At 41.4% G+C, this 18596-nt stretch overlaps 6 protein-coding genes across 6 annotated transcripts; 4 read left to right on the forward strand and 2 right to left on the reverse strand.

The window, feature by feature from the left end:
• Positions 1-274: 274 nt before the first annotated feature.
• On the forward strand, positions 275-1937 carry IL334_006280 (methionine-tRNA ligase, beta subunit; the record flags this gene model as incomplete). The annotated part of the gene is made up of 6 exons (XM_062937984.1): positions 275-406; positions 480-575; positions 657-1155; positions 1253-1389; positions 1455-1617; positions 1753-1937. 6 exons carry the CDS (start codon positions 275-277, stop codon positions 1935-1937), a joined length of 1212 nt encoding a protein of 403 aa, XP_062794035.1.
• A 477-nt stretch (positions 1938-2414) lies between these two features.
• Positions 2415-4167, reverse strand: IL334_006281 (uncharacterized protein; the record flags this gene model as incomplete). Its single annotated transcript, XM_062937985.1, has 2 exons — positions 2415-3298; positions 3447-4167. The coding sequence occupies 2 exons, from the start codon at positions 4165-4167 to the stop codon at positions 2415-2417; spliced, it is 1605 nt and encodes a 534-aa protein (XP_062794036.1).
• Positions 4168-5024: 857 nt separating this feature from the next.
• Positions 5025-6822, forward strand: IL334_006282 (uncharacterized protein; the record flags this gene model as incomplete). The annotated part of the gene is made up of 6 exons (XM_062937986.1): positions 5025-5233; positions 5382-5530; positions 5641-5945; positions 6018-6189; positions 6333-6461; positions 6593-6822. 6 exons carry the CDS (start codon positions 5025-5027, stop codon positions 6820-6822), a joined length of 1194 nt encoding a protein of 397 aa, XP_062794037.1.
• A 1250-nt stretch (positions 6823-8072) lies between these two features.
• IL334_006283 (uncharacterized protein) lies at positions 8073-12007 on the forward strand (the record flags this gene model as incomplete). The annotated part of the gene is made up of 7 exons (XM_062937987.1): positions 8073-8348; positions 8436-8612; positions 8691-8762; positions 8827-9318; positions 9389-11776; positions 11839-11876; positions 11944-12007. The coding sequence occupies 7 exons, from the start codon at positions 8073-8075 to the stop codon at positions 12005-12007; spliced, it is 3507 nt and encodes a 1168-aa protein (XP_062794038.1).
• A 504-nt stretch (positions 12008-12511) lies between these two features.
• Positions 12512-14750, forward strand: IL334_006284 (uncharacterized protein; the record flags this gene model as incomplete). The annotated part of the gene is made up of 7 exons (XM_062937988.1): positions 12512-12781; positions 12899-12997; positions 13093-13272; positions 13356-13803; positions 13903-14098; positions 14167-14617; positions 14685-14750. 7 exons carry the CDS (start codon positions 12512-12514, stop codon positions 14748-14750), a joined length of 1710 nt encoding a protein of 569 aa, XP_062794039.1.
• Positions 14751-14961: 211 nt separating this feature from the next.
• Positions 14962-16021, reverse strand: IL334_006285 (uncharacterized protein; the record flags this gene model as incomplete). The annotated part of the gene is made up of 4 exons (XM_062937989.1): positions 14962-15110; positions 15322-15397; positions 15510-15633; positions 15738-16021. The coding sequence occupies 4 exons, from the start codon at positions 16019-16021 to the stop codon at positions 14962-14964; spliced, it is 633 nt and encodes a 210-aa protein (XP_062794040.1).
• Positions 16022-18596: the final 2575 nt, after the last annotated feature.

Genomic DNA, 18596 nt, shown 5'->3' on the forward strand with positions numbered 1-18596 from the left:
TATGACAAAATAAGATTGAAAAAGTTAGAGAAAAGAATGAGAAATTATATCCACGTCATGGGGTGAATTTTGATTCCGCTTATCACTCGACTGCTACATAGATAAACTATATATTCAACAATATTCAACAATATTGGTGGTTGATTGCTCTGTATCCCCTCTTTACATTGATCTACCTATCTACAGAAGGATATATATGATATCCCTGCTACGCAGTAGAATACCGACCACCATCCCAAGAGAAAGAATCAGCAGAACATTCAGAATCAGAACCATGTCTTCCGTAGCTGAATTCGTAGCTGCAGCCGAACGAGCTGATCCAACTTTGACCGGATCAAACGATAAAGATAAAGCTGAAATCACAAAGCTTGTTTATCAGACCGAAGGTTATGTGAATGACTTATCTGTGAGTCAGCTCTCCGATCAAGCATTCACCATGTCAGCCAATGAAGCTGAGTGCAATATTATGCCGGCACTAGGCCCTCAATGAGAAACTCACTCCCTTGACTTACCTCTATTCCAACTACCCTTCTTCAGCGGATGTAAGCTTATATGCCCATCTTCACCCTACTTTGGTAAGTCTCACCTAGCTTAGAATTGAAGAAACCCCTTAGGATACTTGATCTTATTTTCTAATTGCCATGCGAAACCTGTAGATCTCTGCATCGTCTACTCAACACCCTCAACAACCTTCTCTACTTCGATATTTCCTTCAAATCCAATCATTAGAACCTGTTCAATCAGCTCAAAAATCATTACCCAATTCGTTCCCATCTTTAGATATCGATCTATCTTCTTTACCTACTCCCGAACGAAAAGCCCCTCCACCTAAAGTGAAGAAGGATAAGAAACCTGCGGCTGCCGCTGATGCTAGTGCAGGAGGTGTGACTGAGACTGTTACAGGAGCTGTATCAGCCGCCGTTGGGGCTGCCACTTCCGCTGCTACAACGGTAGCTGAAACTGCCGTCAGCGCAGCTACATCAGTCAAAGAAGCTGTCGTAGGACCAAGTACACCTGCTGCTGTACCGGAAGGAAAGAAGAAGGAAAAGAAAGAGAAAAAAGAGAAACCAGCTAAAAATCAACCTGCCGCTAAAGAAGAACCTACAGGTCCTCTACCAAGTATGATAGATATGAGAGTCGGTAGAGTGTTAGATGGTAAGTTTACATTCCTCAAGATGTCGAGCCCTCCCGAAAAATCTCTGAATTCGAAATCGGTGAATGAGGATTCCATGCTGACGAAACTTCCATATAGTGAAAAGACATCCTGATGCAGATAGTTTATACGTTGAAACCATTGATGTTGGAGAAGAGGAACCTAGAACTGTGTGTTCAGGTTTGGTCAAATACATGTCAGAAGACCAAATCAGAGGTGCGACCATTGTCGTCATCGTAAGTGAAATCAGGATTTCCTTGATCAAGACGTCATAGCTCATATCATACATTTGGCGTGATAGTGCAACCTGAAACCCGTCACCATGAGAGGAGTCAAATCCTTCGCGATGCTTTTATGTGCATCTTCAAAGGAAGGTAAAGAAGAAGGTGGTGTTGAATTTGTTTTACCCCCAGATGGATCTCAACCTGGGGAGAGGATCTATTTCGAAGGCGAGAAATACGAGAGTGAGTTCTTATTCACCGTCCGATCTATGTCCTCCGTTCCTCTGCAATGTCACGAAGTTGCGTCTTGAAGAGAAAGTCTATCAACCTGTTGAACGTTGAGCTGATGAAGTCACCCTCTCGATGATTCACCTGTAGATGCTACACCTGAAGCCCAATTGAACCCAAAGAAGAAAGTCTTCGAGACTATCCAACCTGGATTCATCACTCTTGACACCAGAGAAGCTGCATGGATCGATCCTGAAACCAAGACTGTTCATAAAATCAGAACCAAAGATGGTCATCTGAAGGCACAAAGTATGATCGGGGCTAGTTTGTCATAGATCGTCAATGGAAAGGGCGAGAATTCACCTGAGGAGTGTATATCATCGAAGCAGGGTAGTAGTATGACCATCATGATGCAAAACAGTATTACATTGATCACTGGATACCGTGTAAAGGTATACTAATTCGTCTTGCTTTCATTCCGATTGGGTCTAACTGAGTAGGTTGGAAGGTTAGCCAGCCTTTGTCGTAGGATTGTATGTAAGAACAGAGTAAAACAATGCATTCAAGGGATATGCCGAGTATTGAGTATGACATGGCTACTAAATGGTCTAAATATTGTCCTTTTAAACGTGATGAGAGGTTTTGGAATATTATGTATGGTTATGCTGAGGAGACAAGACGGCCTGTTCCCTCCCCTTTCTCCTTTCCGCTGTAACTATGAATTCCAATCTCATCCAATCATGCTGTGACTGAACCATTCATCCACTTATTTGTATACAGCACCACCTTCCAATAAACCAGACGATAATGATCTACTCAGTCAATTTTTCCAAATCCTCCTTAGTGGATAAAACACCACTTTTGATGAATGTTTTACCTTTCACCCAATCTAAACCTTCACCTGCATAACTGATTTTTGGAGTGACTTCAATTTCGATACCATCTTGTATTTTTGCTCCTTGGGATAATAGCCATCTTTTCTGTTGAGCTAATAAATCTTTTCTTGACGTTTCTGGACAATCAGCCTTTGATCCAGGAGCATTTTTCAATGGACTAAATTCTTCTTCTCTTGAAACTTCTAAAACGCATAACGATTTCGTGAAAGGGAAAACATCGAAAACGAATAATTCTAATTTCATACCATTTGGTTCATTCGGTTTGATGATTTCTCCATTTGTCAAATTGACAGTTTGAATCTTCTTTCTTGCTATGTGGAAAGCCATTTTCCTTTCCATTGCTTCGACTGATTCCAAGAATCTCGAAGTGTAAAAATGGTTTGCAATATTAGCTGCTCTATAAGTCAATTGACCATCTGAATTTCTCGATTCAGCTTTCTCTTTTGATAATTCTGAATATTCGACTACTGTAAACGCATCTCCTTTGGCAGCTAAAACTCCGACTGATTCAGTTGGGTTCAGTTTTCGTACTACTTTGGCACCTGCTTGAGATTGTCTTTCGATACAACAGCCAATGAAAACTGGATCAGCGACTTTGACTAGACAGTTATCCACACAATAGGCGTGAACATATTGAACACCTTGATCTTTCAAATCGGATAAAACGGTTCTTGGTGAATCGGGTGAGAGGGGTCTTCGGAGTGCGGCATACAATCCACCATTTCCATCTGGCGCGACGGAAAGGGATGATGGGGTGGACAGCAGTAGTTTACCGTCTTCGCTGAGAGCGGGAAGTACACCTATAAAGCATGTCAAAGGTGAGCAAATTGCCCCTCACGAATTTATGTCTGTTCTGAATAGTAAGATTACCGCCTTGTCAAGCTGCTTCTTACCGCCTCGAAGAACCTCCCTCATGACGGTAAATATTTGCAAAAACATGTCACTCACCTTGCTCAAAGAAAATGACATCTTCCTCTTTCAAGCCGAAATAGTTCTTCTCCTTGAAATACTTTTCCGTTTCTACTCTTGTTGGACCCGAAATCATTACATACCATCTAACTCTAACTGAACCTATTTGTTTTCCAGCGGATTCTTCAGCTACCCTCTCTAGTTTACCTATACGTTCAGCTTGATATTCGAACAAAGATTTTCCCGAAGGTAATTGAATATCATACATTCCTTTTGGCAAAGAGGAACCTAATCTTGTACCTTGACCCCCTGCCATTAGAAGTACTGCGACTTGATTATCTGCTATGGCCTTCAGACCTATTTCTTTCCATTTCTTTTCGTCTTGAGGATTATTGACGATTGAAGCACAGGCTTCTTCTGGTAAAGGTAAAACTTCCTCAGTCGGTCTAGGTGACGGAGTTCTTGATCTACCTAGTAAATTGGATAACCCGGGTGCGAGAGATTCATCATAATTGATCTCATTAGGTGGTGTGATGGCTCCGTCCGCAGCTACTGCATTCATATATATACGATTCACTCTATTGATATCAATATCGGATAATTGTTTTAATAAATTAGCTTGTTCAGCTGTAGAAAGTTTATCGAAGAATGTGAATACATGAGATTGTCCAGCTTGTTCATAAACATCTTTCACTTTGGAGAGTAACGAAGGATCAGATGCACTGGGGGTCGTACCGTTCACTTGAATTGTAGGTGCCATTGTTGTATGATTCAGTTGACGTTACTTGTACTGTTTATATGTGGAAGATGAGATATGCCTATTGAATGAGGGGAACAACTGGTGATAGATTGTTTAGTTACCTTGTAGTAATCAAGTCTGCATTGATGTTGTGGAGACGGAAGGAAGTGGATAGGGAGGGAACGATTTTCCACTAGGTATATATATACGGTATTGAGGCCAAAGAAGAGGACTATAGCACAAAGGTGTGAAGTGTAAAAGAAGAGTCCGGTCTAGTCGGAATTTTCAAACGAAGACGAGGGCTCGTCCAGGAAAAAGAAGTGGTGGTAGAGTGGGGAAGTTGGTTTTAGCTCTTTTAGTTGTTAGCTGAATGAGATGAACCGACAAATGAATTGTTAGATGTATAAGAAGTACGTACAGTGAAACTGACAGAAGATGTTTTCACCAGGGTTCAACGTGTAAACCAATAAATATGCTCTCGGTCTGGTCCGAATTTATAACGCGGTCTGGGGTGGAAGACTGATGTGCGACAAAAGCCAATAGTTGATTGCAGCGTGAAGAGTGATTCTTACTCGTTACTCAGGGCGATGGGGGGTCAATGGAGCTGACAAGCTTGAAAATCATCAGAGAAGAGAGATGAAAAGGACGGAGCGAGAAGAAGGAAGGCGATGAAATGGCCGGACGGGATGGGTAGATGGAGATTCTCACCTTCAATTCAGAACGAAATTATGAACGCATAATAAAATCCAACGACATATCTTGATTTCACCTCAATTCAGCTGTCTCTCTCAACCATCCACGACCAACTCACATCCAATTCAATTCAGTACAGGTGCTCGCTCATCACACAGTACACTAACCTTTTGTGGCGAGACACGATGGCAATATCCTCAGCTTCGCCTTGTCATTCTCCATTATGGGTATTATTATTAGCATTACCCATTTTGATACGTCTTCTCAAGGCGAAACCACTTGCTTCGAGAGAAACCGTCGTTCTTCCATCAGAAGAAAGGGTCGTCTTACTAGGTGCAAGTTCGGGTGTAGGAAGAACTTTGGCTCATGCGTATTCTGAACGAAAAGCGAAAATGTACGTTTATACGTTTATTTCCATGAGTCCCAGCGAAAAGGAGGCCGTGATGCATATGATACAAAGCTACAGACCGTTGTGACGTTATTAACGAGCAACAAGCTTCAACATGGATTGATGCTGATCAATGGTCATGTATCATTTTTAGATGTTTGGTAGCTAGACGTAATGCTGAGCTGGAAAAGGTCAAAAAGGAATGTATTGATATTGGTGCAAACGAAGAAGATGTTATAATCGTTTCAGCAGACATAACAAATACCGATGATTTGATCAAAGTGAGAGAAACAGTGATAAAAGGTATGTTTTATTTCCTACATTACCATGGCTTCGAATTGTCAGATATTATTCATTCCGACTGGTTTGACTGGAACTCGGACTGACGTGAAAGCTTCGTATCGCGAATATAGCATGGGGAGGTATCGACACTTTACATATCTTAGCTGGACTTCCATCAACTTCACTATTACTAGAATTGGCAGGCGTAAACCTTGATAAAGGGGATGAATCTGCTCTTTCTGGTGCCCCCTTGACCTTCTCTACATCTACATCTACGTCTACGTCTACTTCGAATTCCGATTCTGGTTCGATTCATGGTGGAGACTACGGCAGGTTAAATGGTCCAAGTAAAGAAGGGTTGGATAAAGTAGCTTTTGAAACTAGAGCTTTGAGTGAAGTGAATTATATAGGAACAGTATTAGCTTTAACGTGTTTTGTAAGTATAGCCATCTCATGTCTATCCCAGCTAGATCAGTATACTGGTTTCAGAAGCTGAATTATGCTGTAGTTACCACTCCTCGCTTCGACATCCAAATCACCAGCACTTCATCATCTATCTTCAGTGGCAGCTACTGTGCCCGCACCTCACAGAGTGATATACGCTTCTTCCAAAGCTGCCGGTTTGATGGCTGTGGAAAGTTGTAGGGTTGAATGTGAAGGATGTGGAGTCAGGTTTTTCTGTGAGCAATGGCTATTATTTCGTGTCCTCCTTTTCATCATCATTGGCATTATCAGAGATAATATCATAGCTAGCTTGTTATACGACTTGTCTGACTTTATCTCTGCTCATCACTTTGATCTGATGGAAATATAAATCATCTAGCTTTCTGTCCCGGGACTATCGACAATGAATTTCGATTAAAAACAGCTACTTCTCAATCTGGTGGAAGGGATGAAACTAAATTACCTATAAAACATCAATGGGAGAAATTACTATTATCACCTGAAAAAGGTAAGTCTATCAGGACTTTTCTCTTCGCACAATCGTGCGGAATTCTGCCTTACTCCGAGATTCGGACTCGAATCAGATGATTTCATGTAGAACGTTTAAAGACTAATTATCGTATTTTTCTTTGAATGAAGTGGTAGAAATCATACTTCATAATCTATCTTTATCACCTAAACCACAACCTCTAATACCTTATCCACCATTTTCATGGATTAAATCACTCAATATACCTCCAAAGCATCTAGTACATGCGCCGTGGCAATATAGGTTAGCGATGATGGTCAGAGATACGCCGTTAGGTTGGGGTTTCGTTGAACCTGGAGCTAGAAGAAAATATGGTTTGATAGGTAAACCATCAATGTGACCTGGTAGAGAGTATAAGGAAAGGAGAACCACGACTTCAGATGGAAAATCATTCTTCGATGAACATCTATGAACATCGAACAGTGAATACTACAAACTTCTCCTTGTACATACGGCATCTGATGGGATCATGCAACTGATGATCAGGCATGGTATTGTCTAATCCCTGCTCGCGGTGGATTGACTGATATGGAAGAATAGATCTCAACGTAACAACACCACTAGAATCCTATATCGATTTAGTCATTCAATTTCAGCTTGGCATATGCCTATGTCAACATTGTGAGTCGATGCATTCATGTCAAGTACCACAGAGTATTGCTGACTTAGTCTAGACATGCCATTCATACATGCAGGGAACAGCCTATCAGCTCAGCCTTTTGGCGCAATCTTTTCGATATCCAGTCCGAATTCTAATATCGGCTCAAGGTACAATTCTCATACTGACCTTTCCAGCCATATTTGAATTGAATCACGAGTGACTAATGCAACAATAACATCGAAGTCTTCGAAAGTATGGAATGCATATATAAATCATCTCTTTCTTTCTCGATCACCCCTTTTCTTTTCCTCACCTCACAACTCTTCTTCTCACCCTCCTAACAACCCAAAAACATAAAAAAGACTGGACTCCTGGTGATCCACTGTTCATTTACTCTAAAACTTAGCCAAACCAAAACACAAAAAGAAAAGAAACGCTCATTTAAGCACGAAACCTCTCACACAAACTTATATCTCCAAAAAGACATAAAATTCCATCCACCTTGACAGGAACCTGCCTTGCCCCTTTTAGAAAAGTCAAAGAAAAACCGAAAAAGTATAAAGTAAAGCTAACTGACGATATCGACAAAAATCCAAAAGTAACAACGAACGATCAACATAAAAAAATAAGACCGACTCCTTAATTGGTGTAGTATTTCCAGATTAAATCTTTTGTCAACAATCAAATTCTTTTCTTTCCTTTCTAAACATCGGCAGGCCGAATAATACATATTCATATACATATTCACGGAATTTCATCTCTAATATTGTGCGAGTAGATCTTGCTTTCCTTTCTTTTCCAATAATCAAGTTCTTTTTACAGTAAATCCGACAAAACCTCAAAAAACAGTTGAAACTTTCTTGTCTTCCCCCGCCTTAGACACAGAAATAAGCACTAGTGAACTTTGTCCAGTCTTAAACTTCCCCCCTCCTTTCCCCCTCAACTCTGAAAAAACAAGCAAAAAACAAGCAAAAGCCCAAAAGCCCAAAATGGTTCAAATCAAATCATCTGTACTTGTAGCCGCTGCTGCTTTCTCCGCTGCATCAGCCTTACCAACTTCCACATCGAATTCCAATGTGGACTTGACAGTAAACTTGAATGGATCTGGATCACAACCTTCTCCTACTAAATCAATCACTGCGAACGATTACAGTAGTAATGATGGTTTTGCAAGCGCAACCTCGAGTGCAAGTGCCACGAACGGTATACCCTTATCGACTGAGAAATTAGTGATTGATTTGAATGTAGACCTAGGTAAAGCTCAAGTGAGTACTGTGCATGCTGGACATTATTGCCCAAACTTTACAGTACGTTATGGGCTCTGGTAGCTGATTTTAGTAATGAAAACCTAGCCTTTACTGCAGAGTAGAAGACGCAAAGAAGAAAATGAAGCGGACGATGGACTGAAACGATCAGTCAAAGACATGGTCAAGAACGTCGAAGATAAATCAGATCTCGGGACTGATGATGGGAAACGAATGTGGAAAGGTAGACCTTCCAGAAGAGGTCCATGGAGAAACAATGGTGATGTAAGTTATCAAGCTCATTCCACCGTCTCGACAAGTTACCTTTGACCCAGCAGCTAATCCATCATTGTCATATATCAGTTGATCGATCTGAATATCGGTCACGGTGCTGCGCCCGTTCCAGCTGCTACTACTCAATACACCAATCGACCAGTGAGTTCTCAAGCCGGTCATCTTCGTCGATGGGATACCTGAGGTTGCTAATTTATTTATACAGCTTCTCAATGGTGGTTTACTTGATATCGCAGTTCGATCACCAAGACATGATGATGATTCCGATCGAGTGATCCTCACTGGTGATGGTGATGAATACTACCGAAATGCAGGACATCATGGTAATGGTCATGTGCATGAACATTTACATGCTAGACATAATGGACACGGACACGGACACGGACACGGACACGGACATCACAGACATTCAATGATCGAAGTCATCGGAGACGACTATTCAAATTCAGGAAGACACGGTCGATATGGTAATGAGCATTCCCATGAACATGTTCATGTAGATAAGCGACATCATCAAGATATCATCATTGAAGAAGGACATCACAGAAATCATGATAAGATCGTTCAAGTAATTGAACCTCAATACGACTATGAGAACGATCACTCTCACGTACATGAACATATCCATGAAAGGTTTCATGATGATAGAAACAACGTAGTCGTCGTAAATGGTAGTGGACACAGACACGATAACGATGTGAGTGTACCCTAATACTCGTCATCATAGTACAGGAGGGCATTAGCTGATGAATCACGATTGACCATAGGTCACGGTCGTCAATAACGACTCACATCACCATCATGGTGAAACCACCGTAATCAACAATGATCATCATGGTCATCACGGAGACACGACCGTTGTCAACAGTAAACGATCACCTAAATCTTCACCTAAAGTTGGTATCTCTTCCAAACTAGCTGGATTAGGTCGAGCGTTCCTCAAACGATCTCATGGTCATAACAGACACGATAACGACGATAGACATTACCGACATGGGGATACCACCATCGTCAACTCTGGTCGACACGGTGATACTCTGGTCGTTGCCAATGATGGAAATCATCACCAGGGGGGAGAAACAACAGTTGTCAACAATGGCAGACATCAAGATACTACTGTGGTCAATAATGGCAGACATGGTGATACTACTGTGATCAACAATGAGTCACACAGACATCATGGGGATACTACAGTAGTCAATAACCACAAGAGAGGACATCATCATTCTGACCGAATCATTGTTGTCGGTGATCAACATCGATATCGAGATGCCGATTTCTATCAAAGACATTCATGGGATAATGGTCTAAGGTATGGTAAACCAATTTATTTCTCAAATGGAGATGGATTCAATAGAGTTCGAATGATTGAAGAATATAGGGATAGATCAGATTATGGTTACGGTTATCCGAGTTATCGGGGTGATGGAAGTGGAAGATATCATCACAAAATCGAATATGAACCTATCGCTTATGGAATGGGTTATGATAGATATGATAAGAGATCTCCATCACCTTCTCCTTCTCATGACGGTGAGAGACATGATCGTCATCATAAATCTCATAACGCCAAAAAGCAAGATCGTGATCAAGCTAAAGATAAGAAAAATGACAAGAGACATTCACACGATCATGATGAGGATGTTACCATCATCAATGATCAACATCGACACCACGGACATAAAGGAGATGTCACTGTTGTCAATAACGAAAAAAGAAGACACGGTGATGATCATCATTCTCACCACCACGAAGGAAGCGATGTTACAATTGTGAATAATAATGGTAAACGACATCAACATCGCGATGATTATCGACATGGTGAGCACCACAATCATGGATATGAAGAGTGCCATAATGGTCGATGTGATTCTCATCATCGTGATGGCAATGATGTCACAATCGTCAACAACAACAATCACAAGAAACGACAAATGCAAGAGAATATGATGGGTGGTGCACCAGGTTATATTGATGTTACCAGTCCAGTATTTAATTCTACTACAGCAGCAAGAATAGCTTCTCTTGTATTATCAACTTCAAATGGTACAGATGCCAACTCGACCTTTGTCTTAAACGCGTCAAGTAACGTTCGTACACAAGTTTATCTTGTCCCCATCAACGCATCTCCATCCAATTCAACTGCTTCTTCCGCCTCCACGTCTTCTTCAACAGCATCATCTAACTCTACTTCCACATCCACTTCACCTATAGAGGTTAATTTGAAGCTTCCGATCTTTGTAGCTTCAACTGCAAGTGTTGAATCTTATTGTGCTACTTTTGATCCTTCACCTGAAAATCCAGCTCCATTGACTGTCACACAGTGTACAAACGAGACATCTAGTCATGGAAGTCAAAGATTCCTGTATAATCCAAATACCGGTGTAATTCACCCTGATTGGCAACCTTCTACCGATGCTCAACAGCTTCTTCAAGCTATTCCAGATGATGTAGACGAGACAGACACAGCAACCGCCAATGCTGAAATTGCAGGTGCCTTCACTACTGCATCAGCTACTATGGCGGCTGCTGAAGCTTACGCGACAAGTGGTGACTTTGATACTTATACAGAAAGTATGACTCCTACTGGTGTACCCACAGCTTCTCTGGCCAGAAGAGACGCAGCAGCGACCACTACTACTATGGTATCTGCTCCCCCACCATTGATGACTTCCGGACCACAATCTTCGACTGACTCATCCACCCTTCCACAATCAAGTAACGCATCAAACGTGACATTGATCTTTACTCCTGCCAATCCATCAATTGTCAATTCTGCATCTGTCAATTTCGATCCTGCTTCTGAACAAGGTTCTGATCCGAATGCCCAACAAGCTACTTTAACCAGAAGAAGATTCCATACACCTGATTTCGATCAATCCAATAATCAAGGTGCTTCTTCAGTTACTCCAGTCAACCCGGACATCAATAATCAAGCTGCTGCTGGAGCCAATCAAGATTCGGATATCAACAGTGGAAACTTTAGTGGAGACTCTACTGCTACAAGCTCTGTACCTCCTCAAGCTGCTCCTTCTGCTACTCCCGCTGGATCAAATATGGGTGGTATACATGCTGATGCTAATGCCAATATCAACCTTGAAGCTATAAGAGGTGATTCGACTCCTTTGACCCAACCAGGTTCTGCTCTTCAAAAGGTGAGTTCCAAATATCCCATATTTCCCAAGGGCGCAGTACTTAATTCTGTCCCCGTATGTAGCCTATGATCGCTCATGAATCGCTCACTGCACCTTATGAGTAAGTACTCTCGGTTTCCACAGTGGATATCACAGGGTATTAGCTGATGATCACAGACTTCAATAAGGTGGAGATGGACTAAAGCTGATACAGCAGATGAGACCGCTTTCACCGGTAGTGTAGCTCGATAGAGGAAAAGGATGACAATAGCCGAATTAATTGATTGATCATGTCGATTTGAACGGACAATGCTTTCGTTATATATCGTTGTATATCATCACTCCTCAATGAAGCCAACTAACTAATTAACTAGGACTCAGGATTATTCGAATTCTAGGTCGGATTGTTTTGTAGTTTGGCTATACTTATCATGTATAATATGTGAATCACACATCTTTATCGATTTTGGGGTTGCCGTGGTAGTGTGAACCTCGTCATGCAATCGCTGCCAACAGATAAGTTTGCGTACATTCGTTGTGATAACTAATAAAAGTCGGCCGACGTTTAGTTGTTTTCGTTTCTCGTTTTTGTTGTCGCGATCGTTTGCTTCTTTCCCCTCCACTTTGATAGTACAAGTTTCCGGCAGTGCCCGAGGTAACAACAGCATGCCATGACATTCGTCTTCGACTTGTAATCATTCATCATTGATCACTCGAGTATATAAATATAGCATCGACGAACAAGATATAGAGAAGATGTCCGAAGCAGCGATCCCGAGCGTATCAGGTATGACCTTGTCCAGGTCGAATTCACCACTACTTGATACTTCCTCAACATCAATGATGGCGTCATCGTCCAGACCAATATCACAATCAAGATCACCAAGAACTTCATCATCTCCATCGTTGCTCGATACATCCACCCTAACGGACTCATCTGATGGAATGAGATCATCAACATCCTCGAGTCTATTGTCTCCCGTCACACCACAGCTGCAATCGCCTTTACTCAGATCACCAACTGAGGTGAGTGTATATCGCATCTTTTCTGAATCAATCTGCTCAACCCCCACCCCCTCGTCTTTACAATCATGCTCAGGGCGTCTGGTACAGTTCCTTACTGATGATCGGTAATGCTTGCAGATAATACAAAAAGTACTCGTAACCTCAGGAGGGGACGATGTATCTACCATCGCTATAGCATCGCAAGTATGCAAAGAACTTAGATCGTTCATATACGAAGTGAGTGTCATTTCAAATCTATCCTCACAATTTGTCTTGATGTTCAAGTGGAAGGTATACTCACGCTGTGTACTTGTTGTATGGTTTCCTTTCAGAACACCGACCAAGCTTTATGGCGACAGATATTTCTTCAACATTACGACGATCCACGCTCGTCAGGATCCTTCACTGAAGCTAAATCATCAACAGATATAGATTGGAAAAAGAAAGTACAAGATAGAGAATCCGTCGGGAGGATGTTCAAGGATTGGTGGGATGATAAATTTGATGAAGCTGTATGTCTGACTTCATACTCTCAAATATCGTTGAGTTCCTATGGGCAAGATAGCTAAATCGTTGATTTCACCGTGATGTATAGGCTGGACATATGGATCTAATAGCATCAACACTATTAGATATGTTTTTAGATCTACCACCAAGCGAGACGAATCTCGATCCAAGTGTGAATGATGAACCATCCAATTCAACTCTGTTATCAACATGGCTTCGATCATCACTCTTCTCGCACCTATACAGGAATTGTTCACTATCTGAAACCGAACCTTCTCTCAGACCTTTGTCAGGTCAATCTGGTAATCCACGTCGAAGGTCAACAAAGAAGGTATTAAATCCAACTATATCAAGGTTACATTGTTTATTACCACCTGAATATAATGAAGACTTTAAAGCTGATAGAGAATGGAGAGGTTATGTAAGAGAAGTAGTTTATAGTATTAAAAATTATCAAAAGAGGAATGATTGGGGTCCTTTTACGGAAGAAGGAAAAGTAGATTGGACGTTAGTAGACGCTGTCAGTTCTGTTATGAGTGAGTGATTTCCATCTGTTCACTTCCAGCCTCGTCACACGACACCCCCCCTGCGTCACCTCGATTTAAGTGGACGTAGTTGACTGATCGCATTCACAGTGGCAAATGCAAAGGATGTTATTCAACATGTCGATAACTCATGGCGATCAGCCGTTGAACCCATGTCATATGGTGTTGAGCCCACTCGGGGATGGGGGTTCAATGATCTCAGAAGACCGGATGATTTAGCCGAAGGTGAAGTCTGGGACTGGGCGGGAGTGGAAGGACCTTGGTGTGGATACTACGCTTTCATGGAGTGAGTCGAGCGACCATGCCTGATCGCAAAACGGCCGAGTCCGGTGCTGATTGATTGTCTGCATATAGTTACGCAGACTGGGTAATCCTGAATCAGCCCCGTCTGATATTCTTAAATCGACAGTCATCGGATCTGGACTTATCGACATATCATGAAGCAGTTGGGGATCTGATGCGATTGGATCTGAAGATAACTCAAGATCCATCCAAAATCGCTACTATCTGTCCTGCTCATAGGATGCATTCAAGTTCTGATCATTTACCTCCTATCGAGACCACCATACCTACCTCTGATCTATTACCGCCAATATATTTCCATGGTGCCTCGATACAGCATCAAAATGAAGGTGTACAAGAAGATGCAATGCCTTCGAGCGCTGTCAGGGGTGTAGTCAGATTAACGGCTGATAATCCGCCTCAAGTTAGATGGACAATGATCATACGTTATAGTGGAGAAGATCGATGGAGACTTGAATGCGTCCAAGTGGGAGGTAGAGGTTCAAAACGTGGTTTCTTCGGAGTAAGTGATACTCAATATCAAATACGACTGTTTGTTCAGGTACTGACAAAGATCCATCCATGATTAGGTTTGGATGGATGCTTCCAAAGGAGAACATTCTCCGTGTGGTCCTGCTTGGTATTGGAAGTCATGATGATGACCTCTCTGAATGAAGTTTTATGTCCTGTTTTCCGGAAAGGCAGAATTCCTTGTTCATCAGTATCGTTTTGTATGCTCATACCCTTTGTTTGTTGGTACCAATGCTCCATCTTTTAGTGTATTGCTTGTACATGATGTATTTATATGTACATTTATATCAATACAACAATAATATGCCCAGAACAAGATCTCGTGAGATTTGGTTTCTATACACCGATAGCAGCCAACCATCTTTTAGCTCCATCAGCACTTCCTCCTCTGTTCCCACCTCTTCCGCCAGGAGCGGCCAATGCGGATGGAATGAGGGGGTTGGAAGATGCAGCTGAAGCTTTACGATTTCGGGATGCAGCTTGGACTGTAAAGGAGTTTGAATTAGCTTGGATTTGGGAAATCAAGGAAGAAGGGTGGAGAAAGGGAGTCGTGGTATGTTGTCGGAGAGATTCCAACGAGTGATGTTGACTGAGGAAGTAGTGTCGGGGGAAGGAGCAGGAAGCTTATCAAGAGATGATGCGCTGTGTGTACAGGGGATGTATCTCCATGGGGAACAAAGTAAAAGGTCAACATACCACAAGCTGATATCTCATTTATATTCGTTTCTAATACCAGACCACCTTGTATTATCTCTGACAAAACATGATGTACCTGTTGTGAAAGGATTAACGGAAATCAGTTCTGGAAAGCGAGGTGTGCCATTGGCGAGTTGATATATACTGAGATGATGAGATTACCTCTTGTGAGAGCAAGAGATACTTACCTCATCAAAGTGAAAGATCAAATCTAATTCGCAAACATTTTCGAAAGACCTATCTAATGATTCGACGAAAACTTGAATTAAATCTAATATACCAAGTTCTGATTCTGCTCCATCTACAACGAACCTGTTGATACTCCCGGTCAGTCAATCACACATACATACATACATACATATACACGAATATAAGTGATTTAGTCATTCTTGGGAATGTGAACACTATCAACTTACACGAAATATAAAGTAGCATAATGTCTATATATGATTCTCGTATCATCTTCTTCCTTCCTTTCTTTTGTTTTGCCTTTACCTTTTTCAGCGATAGAGATATTTCCAGGAGTAGGGAAGACTAAATCTGGTGCATCAAGGAAATTACATACTCCTGCAGGTCGATCAGATATCAAACTGAATATTTGTGATATCAATGATTGTTGAATTAACGGTGGTAGAGGTGTAAAGAATTTCGATAATCTTGGTTTACCATGTGTGTTGAATATCAGTACTGCGTGAATCATTGTTCAATGTCCTGAAGATGGGAAAATGAGAGATGATTGTTATTGATAAGTTGGCTTTCGAACATGTAATTGGAATGTATGGAGGAGATATCGGTGATACCGGGTGGATGAAAGCCCAGGGAAGGTAGGGAAGGTGACAGCCTTCCTTCAATAGGTTTGTAACTTTTGACAGATTCACCCGAAACAACATATCCTTGTTCGTATAACGGCTAGTATGCTTGCTTGTCACTTATCTCAAGGACGCAGGAGACCAGAGTTCGATTCTCTGACAGGGAGTTTTCTTTTTGGTGCGCTCAGTTGTGCTGGTTTTTAGATGGTTATCATCCAGTTCCGCCGTTTCCAGTGCAACATGCATGGATCTCCACACAGGGCGATGCTTTGTCGTAATTCCTATTTCTATCAGACGTTGTATCATGAATATGTATAATTTCCAAAGGCAATCAGAATCCATTCGTTGATATTGATTTTGCGCGTTTCCAGGTCATTTCCATCAGAAACACACACAAAATACAATATCGGTCAACACGCCTTTTGTGATTTTCCTCCTATCATAAATCTTTTTGTCCCGTACATCATCTTGTTTCGTTGATAGACAACTCCCTTGTAAAAAGCTGGATTCACTTTCTTATTTCTCGATCATCATAAACATTCTCAAGATCTTGATTCGATCCAACACCTCTGAAGTCAATTTACTGAATTTCGTCTAGCGTGTTTCGGTATTTTGCTTGATTTTAGATTTTAGGTTTTATTGTCCGTCTCAAATACACCCAATACAGACTAAAACAGGGGAGGTACGATCAGACACACAGCTCCATCGAATCTCTGATGGGGAATGCTCAAAACCGACCTATCACTCGTTCACACGCTTTACTTTCCTCGTCGAATATCTCGTCAGTATACCATGATTCAGCCGTCATAGAATGTCACCTCTCCCCGTAAATCATAAACGCGGACTTACTGTATGTCATCTGTCTGATCTTAGCCAAATGAACCTTCGTTTTTGCTTTCCATCATCACGATCAAAATCCTGCTTGTGAATTGAAAATACTGTCCCGTGATGATTGAGCATTATAGATCCTTTGAATTTCTATTGACAAGCTCAAAATGAGTTATTCCAGGTATCCTTTGGGCTAACCTCTTTTCGTAGTCCTTATTTCCGAGATCAAGAACTGGAAAGTACTCAAAAAGCGATCAACGAAGGAAAAAGGAAGGTACCATCTTTGATGGAATGATGCTTGGAATACGCATTGCCACCATAAAACGACAATGATACAGTATGATGGTCGCTTGACTGGCTCCTGCATTTGAATCATGGCAAGGTGATATTTCTGATCCTCCTATTAATAATCGGCTTGACACCGATACTGATTCTGGGATTCTAACCTCTTATTTTGCTGATGAGACTGATCAATCGGTTCTCACTCGTTACGATGCCTTTCAACTTGGTTATTCACACTCACGCCCAGAAGTCCAAGCTCTCATATCACATTCCTTTACGCATCATATCCGATACTTGTCTCTTCCATGCCAATTCCAAAGTCATTCGGAGTTGAGGGTATGATTCAAGGAACCATCAAAACACGATGCACAGATCATCCATTCATTCACATCATCATTCATTTTCATCACTATTCAAATTCACAAAGGACAATAGCCGAGATAAGGAATATGATGAACTTTGACGAGATTTAGCGTGAAAACAAACAGTATAGATCAAGTGATATGATGATGAAGGATGATGTGATGATGATGATGATGATGATGATGAATGGAATGATGGTAACTCCAATTCATATAAATTCCCACCAACGTGTTCGTGCACAACACACACAATCAACGACAAACGACAAACGACAACAACAATACAAAAGGAATGATCTGGGGAAAAGGAAAAGGAGAAGAGGGTGACCAAACGATGATGATTGACAATAAGTTATACTTCAATGATAAAGCTAGAGAACAAAATCAAACAGATAAGATATATATATATACATACGTATATTTACATGACTTACTGATCAAAAACCCCCCTCCCTCTATCCTCATTTCTATCCTGACCTGCTCGGTACATTCGTTTAATATTACATATCCAATTAGATTCTATCACACCACAACGACACGCTATAATACTATACCAAAGATACTCATCCCCCGAGCTACTACGAACCACCACGGAACAGCGAAAGAGACTGATCGACCAAACAAGCTTTCCAACGACCAGCACAGTGAGTCATCAGATGGTTCTCTTCTATCTATCACTCCCTCCTCTTGTGCTTTCTGTTCAAAGAATATCACCCTCCGCTTTTCGCGAAATCTACCTCTCCAAGCTGACTAACGAATATACTCAGTAAAATCGCTCCTTTCATCGATCAATCTACCTTGTCATCCCTTTACCCCTTGAGGAATTCAGTTCAATCCTTCGCTTTCCCCCCTCACCCATCATATACCACAGCATCTCCTTATCTCCTTTCATCCTTTACACCTCATCCCGGCCAATTTATCATACCTTTGTTTTCCGGCTCCATAGTCAACCTGTTAAACAAAGACATAAAATAACGGTGAGTATTCTTTCTGA

The sequence above is a fragment of the Kwoniella shivajii genome, chromosome 8, assembly GCF_035658355.1.
Source record: "Kwoniella shivajii chromosome 8, complete sequence".
Taxonomy (NCBI): domain Eukaryota; kingdom Fungi; phylum Basidiomycota; class Tremellomycetes; order Tremellales; family Cryptococcaceae; genus Kwoniella; species Kwoniella shivajii.